At 53.2% G+C, this 14,390-nt stretch overlaps 1 protein-coding gene across 1 annotated transcript; it reads left to right on the plus strand.

The window, feature by feature from the left end:
* The first annotated feature begins 7,065 nt into the window (after positions 1–7,065).
* PTMS (parathymosin) lies at positions 7,066–10,680 on the plus strand. Its single transcript, XM_042031304.1, has 5 exons — positions 7,066–7,461; positions 8,232–8,303; positions 9,017–9,098; positions 9,248–9,312; positions 9,932–10,680. The coding sequence occupies exons 1-5, from the start codon at positions 7,414–7,416 to the stop codon at positions 9,980–9,982; spliced, it is 318 nt and encodes a 105-aa protein (XP_041887238.1). The 5' UTR covers positions 7,066–7,413; the 3' UTR covers positions 9,983–10,680.
* The last annotated feature ends 3,710 nt before the right edge of the window (positions 10,681–14,390 follow it).

Here is a 14,390-nt window from a genome sequence, read left to right on the forward strand (position 1 = left end):
GCGGGCCGCGCCCCCGGCCCGCAGCTCCCAGCGGGCAGCCCGGGAGGGCAGAGGGAATGTGAGGGACCGGGCAGGCCTTATCGCTCCGCACAGCTTCCTCGCGAGGGGCGGCGCGGGGGCAGGCACTGATCCCTTCTCTCTGGGGACCAGCGACAGGACCCGTGGGAATGGCCTGAAGCTGTGTCAGGGGAGGTCTAGGCAGGGTATCAGGAAAAGGTTTCTCATCCAGGGGGTAGCTGGGCACTGGAACAGGCTCCCCAGGGAAGTAGTCACAGCACCAAGCCTGACAGAGTTCAAGATGTGTTTGGACAACTCTCTCAGGCACATGGTGTGACCCTTGGGAATGGTCCTGTGCAGGGCCAGGAGTTGGACTCGATGATCCTGATGAGTCCCTTCCAACTCAGAATATTCTGTGACTCTGTGGTAACCCCTGTGGCTCATGGCCAGTTGGTTCCCAGCCAGAGTCCACAGCAATCCCTGGCCGCTGCAGGGGCAGCACTTATCCCAGTCTTCCTGCACAGCATGGGCATGTAGGAGGCACCGACAGAGCTGCTTGGCTGTGCTGAACACATGGACAGTGTGTGCCCACCAGTGCGCTGCTGACAGAAGCTGGGAGGGTACTTTGTAAGCCAGCTGTGGGTCATCACTGATCCTGGGCAGCCACTGGGAATCACAGGCAAAGCGCAGGTACTTGTGTGCACCTACAGCGGTGGTGGGGAATCTCCAGAAATCAGGGGGATGACACCTCTGTCACCATCTCTGGGGAATGCTGGTTGCCTTCAGCTACCGCCAGCTCCACTGGATTACAGGGAAGAGAGCAGACTGACTCATGCCAGCTCCAGCCCAGGGCATGCTTCCTCAGTGGTGCTTCTGTTGACTGTTGCATCCGGCCCACCATGTGCAGGAGCCAGATTGGACCCATGCCAGAGGACTCGAAATAGTAGGTTGCAAGAAGTGGTTGAGAAATCTAGCTCCTGAGTTGTGGCAGGAGCCATGTCCTTGGATTTCGGAGTCTGACAGAGGAAAATGACCCAGTACCGTGCTTCACGTGTGGAAGGCATAGAGGACCTGGCAATACTTCTTGCTACAGCAAGTCTCAAAACTGCTTAGTATTGAGAAAGAAGACCTCTCACTGGAGGCCCGTGCCTGTGTGCATGCAGAAGGCTCTTCAGAAGTCCCTCCTGTACACAGTAATTGCATTCTACAGAGGCTAAAGCCACAGCATTCACAATAGGGGAAGTGTCAACAGGACAATGGTGCAGGATCATGAGGTGGACACAAGTCCTATGGGCAGGGCACACACTAAGCAGGGCCAAAGCTCTCAGAGGGAGGTTGTTCATAAGTGAGCTGCTGAAAAAGCCTCCTGTCACCAGCTCAGAGCTCATCTGCGAGTGCTGAACTTCACACAAAGCCCCTGCTAGCACTGTCTCAGCCTCTCTGATGCTGCTTCTGCAAACCTGAATCATCCTTCAGAGACCTCCAGTCTGGAAAGCCTTTCCTGTCTGGTGTGTTTTCCTTTAGCTCTGAGGCTCTCTTGGTGTTTGACTGGAGTGTGGAGTTGACCTCAAATGTCAGGATGCAAAGGGAGGTAAAGAGCTTGTAGGGCAGAAATGTAAACATCTCTTTTGGTTTTCTTATTTTTTTCTTTCTTCTTTTCCCCAGATCTGGGATAAAATAAATTGCTGCCCCTTGGTACCAGTGATCCTCCCACTCCTGCAATATCCCAGAGATGGTAAAGCTCTCTCAGTTTTTCCAAATAATAAGTCAGGCACTGCTGCCTTCAAACAGAGGGGAAAGGAACAAAAAAAGAGTCTGGAATAAATACTGCTTTGCAGATCCTTTTTCTGTCCCTGATGCTGCTCCTATGCAAGCACTACCCAAGGGCTGAGTTTATGAGACTGGGGGCTGAAGCTGAGGCTGTGGCTCTCCCTGGGTATTTCTGCACCTTACAGGCAGTCCTTACACCTGATGGACACGTTACCGAAGGCTATATTTCTCGGGCTATTACCAGTTCAACAAACCTTAAGGGAGCCTTGCTTGCAGACAGTCATGTTGGTGGCAAATGCCGCGTGAAACCTTGGAACGAGGAATTGGAATGGCAACCTTTTTGTGGATTGTGGATAAGGCCACAGTTCTGAGGAATGCAGGGGCTGTTGCTGCAGTATTTGTAGGAGAGGCTTCTGCACAGCACTCACCACGTTGTGCCCGATGTGCTCCAAGGGGATGGCCATGTGCTGGGTCGGAATAACGAGCGACATGGGGGTGCCAATGAAAAGCAAGGCTCCCATCTTGCTCCTCTCACACTCTCTATTCAGGCTCCTCTTTTCACCACGAATAAAAACCATTATATCTCTCCATTTCCTTTCTTTTTTTTTCTTTTTTTTTTTGAGCTGCCCAGGTTGTGCTGGGGGCGGCGCGGATGGGGGGAAGGGGCGGGAGAAGGCGCTCAGCAGCAGGCGGCCCGCAGGAGGTGAGCGAAGGGCAGAATGGGACGGGGTGAATGGCGCCTCTGCCCCCGGCTCCAGCTCGTCGCTGCCGCCGCCGCCGGCTGCTGCCCGCGGCCCCCCCGGCCTCCCCGCCGCCCTCACGGCACGGCCGGCCCGGGGCAGCCGCGGCGGCAGCGCTGGAAAGCGAGCGGAGCATCACGTGGTGAAGGTAAATAAAGGGGACGGCGAGAAACCATGCCTTGTTACCTGCTGCTGCCACGGACCGAGCATTTGGGCCAGGAAGGCAGAAACAGCTTCGTAACGCGTCCGAATGTTCCAGGGCCCCTGTGGACGCCTGGAAGACAAAGAAATCCTCGTTAGCAGAAGTCAGAGCTACCCACAGCCATTTCCTCATTGGTTCCCTTCATCTGTGCCTCTTACGTAATCCTCACCCAACAAGTATCTCTGACCTCAGATGAAGGGCACCCTGAGTGAAGGACAGCTCTGATTTGATCTTCAAATGTGACAATTCATATTTGGGATGCTACAACCAGCTTGTGGTGGCTGCAGCTTGCGTTGCGTGGCAGCGATTACTTTCAGAATATTTTGCTCGTGTTAAGAGTGTGTCTGTCACACTGTGAGTGAGAACCACGACCTCCATCTGTGCTGTGTTAGCAAAGAGAGGATCACAGAAAATCACGACTGAAAACATCCCTCCCCTTTCCAGTCTTCTGACAGGCTGTGTCACCCCTCATCACTCCCTTCTACTCCTCTTGCTTCCTCTCCTTGGGTTACCTACCCTGCTTCCCAGCCCTCCTGCAGGGCTTATTTAAATATGCTGCCTCTCAGGAAGCCATTTCCCAATGCAAAGTTGGCCGGTGGTTGAATTCTTGAGTATTTCCTCTTAACTTTAGTATACGTTATCATGAAAGAAGAACAAAGCTGATTATCTGCATGGATTTTTAACGGATGCAGTACAGAAAGATGAACAGCGTGGGTTAAAAATATAAGTACATTCAAACACGTTCCCTCTGCACATTGAGATTTTGCTAGTTTTGCTGTAAGTGAAAGAACAGATATTCTCAGTTTCTGGATTTATGTAAATCTAAGAAAATTTAATGCAAATACACATCATTCTGCTCTTTTGTTATTCAGCAAACAGTTTGGAAGAGGTTTGGAACCACTTAGGAGTTAGCTCAGTAAATATAATTCTTAAAATACCCAGTTATTGTGTTTTGCTTTTGCTCAGAAAATGGCTCACATTTAGTTAGTTCAGCCTTCAACATAAACACAAAAGTCACCGTCCCCTCTGCCCCCCAAAAGAATGCAGTGACACGACTAGCAAGGTAATAGACCAAAATGCATAAATAATTGCTCCTAGGTGCATTCACCCCGCATATGCTGGGAGCAGAAAAATAGATACCACGCATGAAAGCCCAGACACATCTCAGCCACGTGCTCACGTATGATGGCACACGCCTGCAAGATCAACGCACGCCTCAGTAGAAAAGTACCATACTTTCTACGCTCACAAGAGTAAAAGCATGTAAAAGAGGGAAAATATCCCCTCTGCACACAAACAGGTGTGTATTGCACCTAAACGCGTGCACACACCTACATAAACACCAAGCACAAACAGGGCACAGCACCAAAATTGTGACACCGTATGGAGAAAATGACGTTCCCATTGTTGTCTGGGCTGCAGGCAGATGTGCAGTGTCTGTTCCACACAATGACCTGTCATGTAACTTCTGCACCTCCCTCATTTTGTCTAAGGACATAAGTCCCCAAAAAGGATGGAATATATTCTGCTGAGTCGGCAAAGCAACTACAGACAAAGACTACAGAACATACTGAGCAGGGACTGGCATCTGCAGAGCGCACAATGAGTGTTCTCGCGCTTGCAACAAAGGGGACAGCACAGATGGGAGAGAGGAGCAGAGAAAAGCTGCAGATCGATCTGGCAGGCGAAATGCAGAGTGGCACAGATCAGGTGGAGGAGCAGAAGTCACAGGGAAGAGCTAGGTGAGACAGTCAATGGATGCCCTCAGGGCCTGAGGGAAGCAGCTGCACACTAGAAGCCCAGAGAATCTCACCACCGGAATCGGAAGGGCAAGAGGAGTCGGAATGCAGAAACAGGCAGGTCACAAGGAACGAAGAGTTTCACATTGGGTTTAAGGGGAAAAACATAGCTGATACAATCAAGCAGGGCAAAATGGGACGTGAGAAACAAAGGAGGGGATGCAAGATGAATTTTGTACGTAAGATACAGGATGTCACAAAGAGAAGCCAGGGAGAGGGCCATGGGAAGAGTGCTACCAAGAACACAGGTAGGAGGCAAATGCCAGGAAGGAGCAGATGAGGTAAAAATTGCAAAGGGGATGTGGTGGGGAGCGTGGAAGGGACAACGTGAGGTTGCACACTGCAAGTGCTGGGGGGGAAAAGAGAGGTTGCTGCTGGCATGCCAATTTGTAGTGCTGACCCAACAGCCCCATCCCACAGGTTGCTGGAAACAAGCTTCCCTTGCACAAACAGGTGTTTGTCTATTTGCATCCGTGGGTGCGCAGTCTGTCAGCGCAGAGCTTTGGGCACGGCAACATCTCTGAACATAATCCTTGCTTTCTCCTCTGTAGGATGTTGTGTCAAGGCCTGTTTGTGCATTAATGTGAAGATGTCTTTGCCAAGGGATATGTGTCGGTGTAGTTTTGTGTTTTCAGTAGTTGAGTGTGTAAAGGAAAAGGATAAAATCCTGGATTGGTGAGGAGAACAGCAGAGCCATGAGCCATGTACCTCCTGACAAGCCGAAGCAGAGAGGAACAACATCTGGCCACTCTTTAGATTCTTTTGGGTCCTATTTTTAGGTGTATATCTAGAAATTAAGATTTTCTTCTTGCAAAAGAGAAGGATGAAAGAGGGGTACTTGAACCAAACCAGGGCTGGAATGCTGATAGCAGCTAGACCTGAGAAATTGGCCAGATGGGTTTTGTGAAACAGAAGGGGGGAAATTAGCGCATGCATTTTCATAATTTGGTTTATTTTGGTACTAGTCTAGATCTGTGCGTCTGAGTTACAGGACTGATTTTTGGGGCAGGCACTCTGCACTGTGTGTAGCTGGGAAGAACGTCAATTAGTCAGATCATGAGCGAAGCAGCTGTAGCTGTGGAGGAGACGAGATGACAAGGTGGGGACCTTCTACCTCCCTATCGCACAGATTATAATTTATCCAATCTCTTTCATACTTTCCTTCAGGAGATATGTACTCAGTGCCCTCTGTTCCACAAATACCAATGGCTTTTGCTGTTAGATGCTCGAACTGAGACACATTCGATTAAACTCAAGAGCACCAGCTGTAAATCCTGACTTTGCACAGAGGCTGAGTTTGTATCTGAAGGACAAGAAGGGCTTGTGTACCTCCATACATTTCCCAACCAGATGGATTAATAACCTTGCCTTGTACCTGCGAGAATGACTGTGTACACGTGTACATCCATATGCGCTCATGTGCACGCTTAGTTCTGTATGTAGGTAGGCTTGCGAACGCGTGCGGATTTATTTTCTTCTTTTGTATGAGCCTATGACTAAGAGCGGGACAATATAAACCTTCTGGGAAAGGTGAAGGGAATTTAGTCATCCTGGTCTGCTCAAGCTGATAAACAACGGGCTGAAGCGCGGCTACAGGAACATCTGTTTCGTTAGCAACAAATCCGTGCAGCTGCAAGTCACCACCTGCGGTTCTGCAGGAAGGACCTTTGGCTAAAGGGAGACTCGGAGTTGGGCGGTGATCCTTCCCAGCCCGGAGGGAGGCACCGGCGGAGCGTCTACCAGAGTCCGGGTTCAAGGCGGGCGGGCGGCAGGGCTCAGTGTTGCATGGCCTGTGCTGGCCGGCCGGTGGCCCGGAGCGGGAGGCCGGTCCCGGGCGAGTCGGAGCCGAGCCCAAGGGGACAATGCCCGCACCACGGCGACGGGAGCGGCGCGGCGCCCGCGCCCTCGCGCACCTTCCCGCCGCCCCACGTGCCAGCGGCCCCTCCCGCCTCGCACTGCACCAAACGGCCCCGCGCCCCCGCCCCGCCGGCGCGCCGGCCGCCGCCAGCCAATGGGAAACCTGTTGCCAGGCAGAGAGCTCATTTGAATGGGCCAATCAGGCGTCCCTGCCCCGAGCCCCTCCTTATATGGGGACCGGGGGATGCGATCGCTAATCCGCCCCCCCGCCAGCGCCGGCTGTCCCGCCCACCCCCTCCCCAGGCCCCGCCCACTCCCTTCGCCGCGCGCAGAGCGCGGGAAAAGTGCCCAGCACCGGGCGGGCGACGGGGGGGGGGGGGGGGAAGCGGGGAGGGGCGGGAGGAGCCCCGCCGCCGGGAGCGCTTCCAGCGGGAGGAAGGGCGGGCAGCTGGAGTGGAAAATTCCAGGCAGGAGGCCGCGTGTCGCCAGCACTGCCCTCCCACACGGCCCCGCAGCGCCGCTTCTCGCCTCCCCCGGATTCCTCTTGGAGAGCCAGTCAGCCTGTACGGGCGGCTCCCCGGGCGTGCTGCGGGCAGAGCGCTCGGCTCCCCTCCCCGGACAGTGCCCGTCGGTGCCGCAGCCCCGCGGCTCGGCGCGGAGCGGGGCCCTCGCCTGGCCTCGACGGGGCCGTGCGGCGCCTTGCGGGGACCCGCGGTGCGCCCCCGCTGCCGGGCGGCCGCGGCGGAGCGCACATTGTTGTAGCGGCCCGTCCCTCTCCCCTCCCTCCTCCGCCTCCCGTCCCTCTCTCCTCCCTCCCCAGGTCCCTCCTTCCCTCGTCACCGGCGCTGTATAAATCCCCTGCCCCGGCGGATCCCCCCACCGCGGGAGACCCTGGTACTTTGGCCCCCGGGGCGGGATCCCGCCGCCTGCGGACCGCTGGGACTTTGCGCTCCCGCCGCGGACCCCTCCTCGCTCTCTTCCTCGCTCTTTCCCTCCCTCCCTCGCACGGTTCCCACCGGCCTCTTCCCTTCGCAATCGGGGGGCCAGGATGTCGGAAAAACGCGTCGAGGAGGCACCGGCGGAGCTGAGCGCTAAGGTGAGACACCTCCCTCCCAACCCGCTCCCCGCTTCCCATCCTCGCAAGCGAACGCGCTCCCGACGGGAGGGGAGGGAATGGGCTCGGCGGGGGAGGGGGGGCGCGGAGGGCTCCGTGAGGTGCCCTGGCGGCGGGGGGCGCGCGCGGTCCCTCGCGCGCCGCCTGGCCAATGGGGGGGCCGGGGGGGGGGGGGGCCGGGGGGGGGCCCCCGAGGGCCCTCGCGCCCCCCGCCCCGCCCCCGCCCCCCATTGGCCGGGCGAGGCGAGCGCGCGCTGGGTTCGGCTCTGCTCGGCGCCGGGGCGGGGGGGGGCGGGAAGCGGTGTCACCGCGGAGCAGGAGGAAAGTTGTGTGGACACAAAGCGCGGGCCCTCGGATGGCGGGGGAAGGAGGAGGGAGGGGTGGAATGGAGAGAGAGAGAGGTCCGGAAACGCCTCGATCCTGCCGACAAGGTTGGGTTTTTTTTTTTGTTTTTTTTTTTTTTGTTGTTGTTGTTGTTGTTTTTTTGGTTTTTTTTTCAAATCGTTAAAACTCTTCCATGCCGCTTCTGGTTTCCACACGCGTGTGCCGGCTAAAAGTAGCTCTGACGCGCGTTCGCTGCTGTTTTCCTTTGTCAGGCGGGCGGATTTAACGCCTAATATGTCTTCTCGCCCGCTATTCCGCCTCTCCTGCAAGCCTTCTTTGTTTAGGCATCCCCGTCTTTTATTGCCGCTGACCGCCAGAATGTTGTTGGTTTTTCCCCCCCCTCCCCCCGCACCTCATTTCACATATAGGAAAGGAAAGAGAAGAAGGAAAAACTCGAAGAGAAAGCAGTCCACAAAGAAAAGAAGAAGGAGACAGTAGAGGTGAGGCCCTTCTGAGGGACAGATTTGAAGACGTCGGGGGAGGGTTTTGTGCTCGATGTGGGTAATGAATATGAAGGGAATACGGGAGATCAAGAAAGAGGGCAGGTCAAGGGAGCTCCAGCATAGAGGTAATGGGAGAGAGAGCTCTCGGATAATTGTGGAGAATGAGCCTTGAAGGACTTAGTGTAGTCAGCACAGCCCATCACAGAGAAAAAAGGTCAAAGAAGGGAATGGAGCCAAGAAAGAAGTAGGAGAATGTGGCACGGGAGATGTGGTCCTGCGCCCACGAAGTACCCTGAGGCGCACAAGGAGCGCGTGTTGGAGGTGGGGGGAGGAACAAGGAGGAAATGCACAGATTGATGGAGGTCGGAAGGGATCTGGAAGCAGATGTACTGTGAGCCTCGGCTAAGTCATTAGCCTGTAATCACAGAGATGCTTTGGTTGTTGGGAGGGATGGCGGCAGCTCATCAGGATGTAAGCTTGTGGGAGACAAGGAGCTTCGTGTTGTTGGGGATGGACTGGAAGGATTGGTTTTGTAAAGCTGGTTGGGAGGAGTGTTCAGCAGGGGTGGTGGGAATAACGGTGTCGGAGTAACAATGCACTCAGTGCACACCTGAGGTGGCTGGAGCTCTGGAAATTGTGCTTGTAGCAAAGAGAATGTGGAAATGTTATCCTGGCACCAGTTTCTGCTATGACTGATCTGTTTCATTCAGGATGAGGAGAACGGCGCTGATGAGGATGATGAAGAGAATCCTGATGATGTGGATGAAGAAGAAGGTGGTGATGAGGATGAAGGTAGGGAAACCTGAAGGAATAGGAAGCTTCAGAGGAATAGAAGATTGTGGAGGGAAATTCCTTCTCTGAGCCTTCTTGACTGTGAGATTACATTCCCTTAAATGCTGCTTCAGTTTAACCTGTGATTTTCCTTTCTTGCTTGTGCTTAGAAGGAGACGAGAATGGGCAAGAGCAGGATGGCCACGCAGAGAAACGATCTGCAGAGGAGGAAGAGGTGAGTAGTAGTGAGTGTGAGGATAATAGTGGGGAGAAGGAACAAGGCGACTCGCTGAGTGCTGATCAAATCCACGTGGATGCTGCTGCTGAGAATCTCAAATTGGCCTCGGGTCTCATTGCTTCAGCAGCAGACGGGTAAACAAACCTGATGTGGCAAGGGGATAGTAAATCATGTATGCTCCTTGTAGGATCTGGGTCCTTCCACCAGCAGTGCTGAGTAAGTGAGAGGGAGTTGAGGTGCTCAAGGTTGTGCTTGGCAGTGACCTTTGAACTACCTGTGTCTTCTGGGCTTCAGGCCAGGAGATAGACTTGTAAGGGTGGACCCTGGGGTCTGTCTGCAGTGGTGTGAGCCTCGGCTTCTTATACCTCCTGGAAGTAACAGCATGGGTGTGGTGTCCCTCCGGATGGAACTGTCCGCATCTTAACCATGACCAACAGAACAGCTGTGTCAGGCACTCAAGGGTGCTTTAGAGGGGAGTGGATTTAGAGTGGGCCTAACAGAGATTTCCATATGGAGGAAAGAGCAGCAGTTAAGAATTTTGTGGAGAAATTATGTGCCTTGGAGTGGTGACTGTTTGATGGTAACTCCCTCTTTTTCCTCTCCATGGCTGATGTAGGATGAAGTGGATCCAAAGAGACAGAAGACAGAAAACGGCTCTTCAGCTTGAAGAGCTCCCCTCCCATCTCCCTTGTTCCGTCCATCTCTCCTCCTCCATTCCAGCCTGTGCTTGCACTGCCCGCTAGCCTCTGGCTTCACACAATCTCAGATGAGGAAAGATTAGAAGTGCTCTCAAATGGGGAAGACAGCAGGTCCCTTCTCTCCCAGAGACTTAACCCATCCATGACATTCCCCAGCTGAAATTATCCCAGTCCCCTGCATCCCTTCACTGTGCCCCACTTACCAGTGCTCCTCTTCCCTCAAGAATCTCATGGTTTCCTGGGCACACAACCTCGCCGGGCACTTCATGTGGCAGAGCACCTCCCGTCCCCTTCTCACCTGCCTGCCTGTTTTGTCACTGGTATGAGGTTCTTGAGAGCTCCTGCTCCCCAGCCCAGCTGCCAGAGCTCCTCCATGAGCCAGGAGGCTGCGGGCACAGATCTCATGGTGCGTTCCCCAGTCCTAGGCCTCTTCTCATCCGCTTTCCCGCTGAACCCTGAGAGGAAAGACAATATTACAAGCAAATAATGGTTCTATTAAGTGACACATGGAGACAGGATTTATTTTAAGCTTTTGGTTTTTTTCCAAGTTTACATGACAGCAAGCTGGCCCTCGCGAATTTTTCGGAAGATAAGGGTTGCTTTTATATATGAATTTCATCTGAGCTGTGTATTTTTTTAATTTGGAGGCTTTTTTAAAACAAATCAAGAGAGAAACAATTGGGGACCAAACTTTGATTTCCATTTTTTCCCTTCAGATTTTCTTGTGACCATTTTTTGTAAATTAAAGGCAATATAGCCACAGCGTTTTCTATGGCACAGACATCACAAGGATGATAGATATAAATATATATATTGTTTTCAACAAGCACTGTAAATAAAAGCGTTTAAAAATGTTTCAAACCGCTGGTGTGGATGGCTGTGTCTTCACAACCTGCAGGGGTCGGTGGGAGTTGGCTTGTGGGAAGAGGGAGTGGCTTGTCCAGCCGTGGGTGGAGAGGGGAGCCAGAGGTTGATCAAAGGGCACGCGTTGGTTATTTGAAGGGCCCCTTGGGCAGCGTGTTTGGGTCCTGTTCCCTGTCATGCTGCAGTTCCAGCGAGGGCAGAGCACAAACACTGGACGAAGCTCCAGGGCTGTCCCGAAGCTCTTAAAACTGCTGTTGGGCCTCAGCACTGGGCACAAGGGGTTTGGAAAGGGACACCAAGCTGTAGCTGCTGGATGCAGCCCCGTGTTGCTCTCACCGTACGCTGCCCCATGGCCCCTGCCCTGGCTGGCTTCAGGCATGACTCACACAGCACCAGGCGCAGCGACCAGGGAGCGTTTTAAGAGGCAAGAGCTTCACTTCTTTGTCCCACCAGCTGCCTTGGGGAGAGCTGTCAAGCGTTTGTCTTTTTATCTGTGCAAGACCTTTAAAGCTGCTGTTCGTGTTTCTTCTTTTTCAACTCGTACTTTGGCACTCGCGCAACGAGCCACCGGGAGCTGCAAATAATACCAACTTTTGTGTGCGCGTCAGCGGCTTTGTGCTTGTCCGACTGCAGCAGCGGATCAGACACTGGAAGTGCAAACACTTACTTGTCTCCAGAGGGGCAAAGCATCCGCTGTCATTTTCTCCAAATGCCGGTGTTGGGCTGCGCGCAGGGCACAGGGGGACACAGCTGCTGCCAAGCCCCCGCTGCCCGTGGGTGCCTCCCGGGTGCGATCCCACTGCACCTCGCCCCGGCACCCGTTCCCGGTGGAGCTGCCGGTGGCTGGAGCCACAGCCAGCTTGGGTGCCTTCCCCCAGAGCCGGGTTCCAAAAGCAGGTCGCTGCTGCCTGGGAGGGACTTGCAACACCCCTCTCTGCTCCCGCCCGCCTTGGGCGCTGGGATCGGTGGGCTGCTCCAGCCGGCGCGTACCTCGTAGCTGCGCTGTCGCAATTTGGTATTCCAGCATTGCTCCATTTTAAAAAATTACAGATTCTAGTCTCTGCTCCAGATTTGGGCAAGTCCTCAGGACTTCCCCAAACTTTCTGCTCGGCAGCCAGCTTTTGCTGTTCTGTACTGAAGACAAATTATCAGCAGATGATACAATCTCTGCAGAGGCAGATTGCAATTTTCATACTTCCTCCCCACCACCACTGCAGCGCCTGGCTAGGGGTAGTGAAGAATGTGCTTGCCAATGCGAAGTTACAGAGGCATAACTCCATCTCTGCTTCCTATGTGGATGCAACACCAGTACCACTGTCTCTGTCCAGGCAGTCATCCAGAAGGAAGTGGGGCAGCAGCTGATTTTTAGGCCAGCACTAGCAGTGTGAGCAGCCATCCTTCCTTTCCTCTGAGGGAAATACTGCAGGACAGAGGGAAGTGACAAAGGGCTGCTAGACAGCTTCTGCATGTCTCTGTGGGCCCTTTGATCCCACAGTTTCTACTATTTCTTCCATCTTAGTTTTATTGAACACCTTTATCATTGTCTATGGATAGTTAGAAGATACAGTTAGAGATACACAAATAGAAAAATACCTGCTTTGGGTTTTTTTCATGTTGGTGACCTGCAGGACATCATCTCTGACTGGAGGTGAGGGCTACAGATAACACAACTGAAAATCACACCGTTTCTTCCTTTCCTGTAGACCTGCAAATATCCGTGCTGTATCCAGCGGTATTTTGGCTGACAGAGGGAGCACAGCAAGAAGTTGCATAGATTTCCAGAAAAAGGTGAGAATGCAGGGCTTTGCACTGCACTTTATCTCAAGCCTGCCTGCGTGCTTTGTTTGCGTCCGAACCTGCAGGTGTTTTTGTCTTTCAGCCTAGTTCTTCTTCTACAGTGTGATCAGCCATGTTGTGCTGGTGTCATGAAGGTGAGAACAAAGCCTGTCTTCACCAGTGACTCCTCTGAAGTGACGATGCCATTTCAGGGCCTTACTCCTCTTTCTCGGCTCTGTGCTAATTCTCCGCTCATTTCATTTAATTCCTGTGACCATCTGTTAACCTCATCAGCTGGGGGCAGAACTCCCTCAGCTGTCCCTTCCTTGCTTCCCGTGGAACCTGCTGCAAGCTTACAGCAGATCTGGTCCTGCCAGCCAGGCAGCACTGGAGATTTCCTCCTTTCTCCTCCTCCTCCAGGTCTGCTTGCTTTGAGGGAATTGTGGAGGTGTCACAGTCATGCTCTTGCACGCTCTGCTAAACTTCCTTCTAGACTGACAATTTCTGCTTCTGATGGCCCTTTTGTGTGGTCTGGAAAAGCAAATGCTGACATCAGTGCAGAGAGCAGGTAGAGCCACCTATGAGGTCTTAGCTGGGTCCCTGTCCTCACTTGGATGAGCGAGTGGCCCCTCACTCCTTGGCAGGGATCAGCGGACAGGTGGGACCTGGGGCCACCAAAGTGATGAGCAAACCTCCTGAAGGCTGGGGCTGTGAAAGGGGTGCCAAACCTACTGGGACAGCTCTGGCTGCTGCAGGTGAACAGCAACACTGCCTTGTTGGGTGAATAAAACCAGTTGATGCTTCTGGTTAAGCAACCTGATGTAGCTCTGGAATCAGCTCTGATGTGACCAAGGGAGTTGGGCTAGGCATCTTGAGATGTCCCTTTCCATCTACCAATTTCTGTGATATATGAAGAAATAGAGGCCTGCCATGGAAAATTTGAGCTGAGTCTGAAGATATTTTGAAGTGCTGAGCCCAGAAATGAATGCTCTTTGTATCTTATAGCTGTCACCTTCTCATTTCCCGTTAGACAAATGATCCCCTCTGCCCAGCTTCTTTTGTCTTTCACACCAGTTTTAACGCAATAGATGATACAGGACTGGAATAATCAAAACCATCACATGGGCAGAGTCATGAACCCTCCTTCAGACCCGGAAAAAGTGAGTCCTCCAGCCACTGCTGGTCTGGGAAGAAAACCCTTCTTGCTTCAGGAAAGTCCATAATCACCTGGTTGCACTAGCTTTAAAAAAAACAGTGAAGACCAATTATTTCTCCTCCCTCCCCACCGCTCCCTCTGGGATCAGGGGCTCCTTTAGTCCCCCTGGTTAGGAGACACATTGCTCAGTCACTTCCCATATGCCATATGGGAAACTGAAACAACTTGCCTTCCCAGATCCTTAAGAAGCCCGTGTACTTTTCCCTCCCACCTCTCTCCCTTATTTCAAGCACGGAGTCAAAGACAGACACGTTCATGGCTGCTCCAGTCTGTTTTCTCAGGGAAGGAGTCTGTGTTTACATGTGTGGGCTCAGACTCGGGACATGCTGCAGATGGACAGGACATCTCATCAGGGGGTGAATTTGGGGTTTCTTTCTGTTGTGAGTTGACCTTGGCTGGACCCCAGAAGTCCACCTAAACCACTCTAATGCTCCCCTTCTCAACAGGATGGGAGACAGAAAATATAGTAAAGGCTCATGTCAGGGAAGGTTCATTGGTCAAGATAAGGACAGGGAGAGATG

This window comes from Corvus kubaryi, unplaced genomic scaffold (assembly GCF_017639235.1).
Source record: "Corvus kubaryi isolate FWS band 111438036 unplaced genomic scaffold, C.kubaryi_AGA036_p1.0 37341, whole genome shotgun sequence".
In the NCBI taxonomy this organism is placed as follows: Eukaryota; Metazoa; Chordata; class Aves; order Passeriformes; family Corvidae; genus Corvus; species Corvus kubaryi.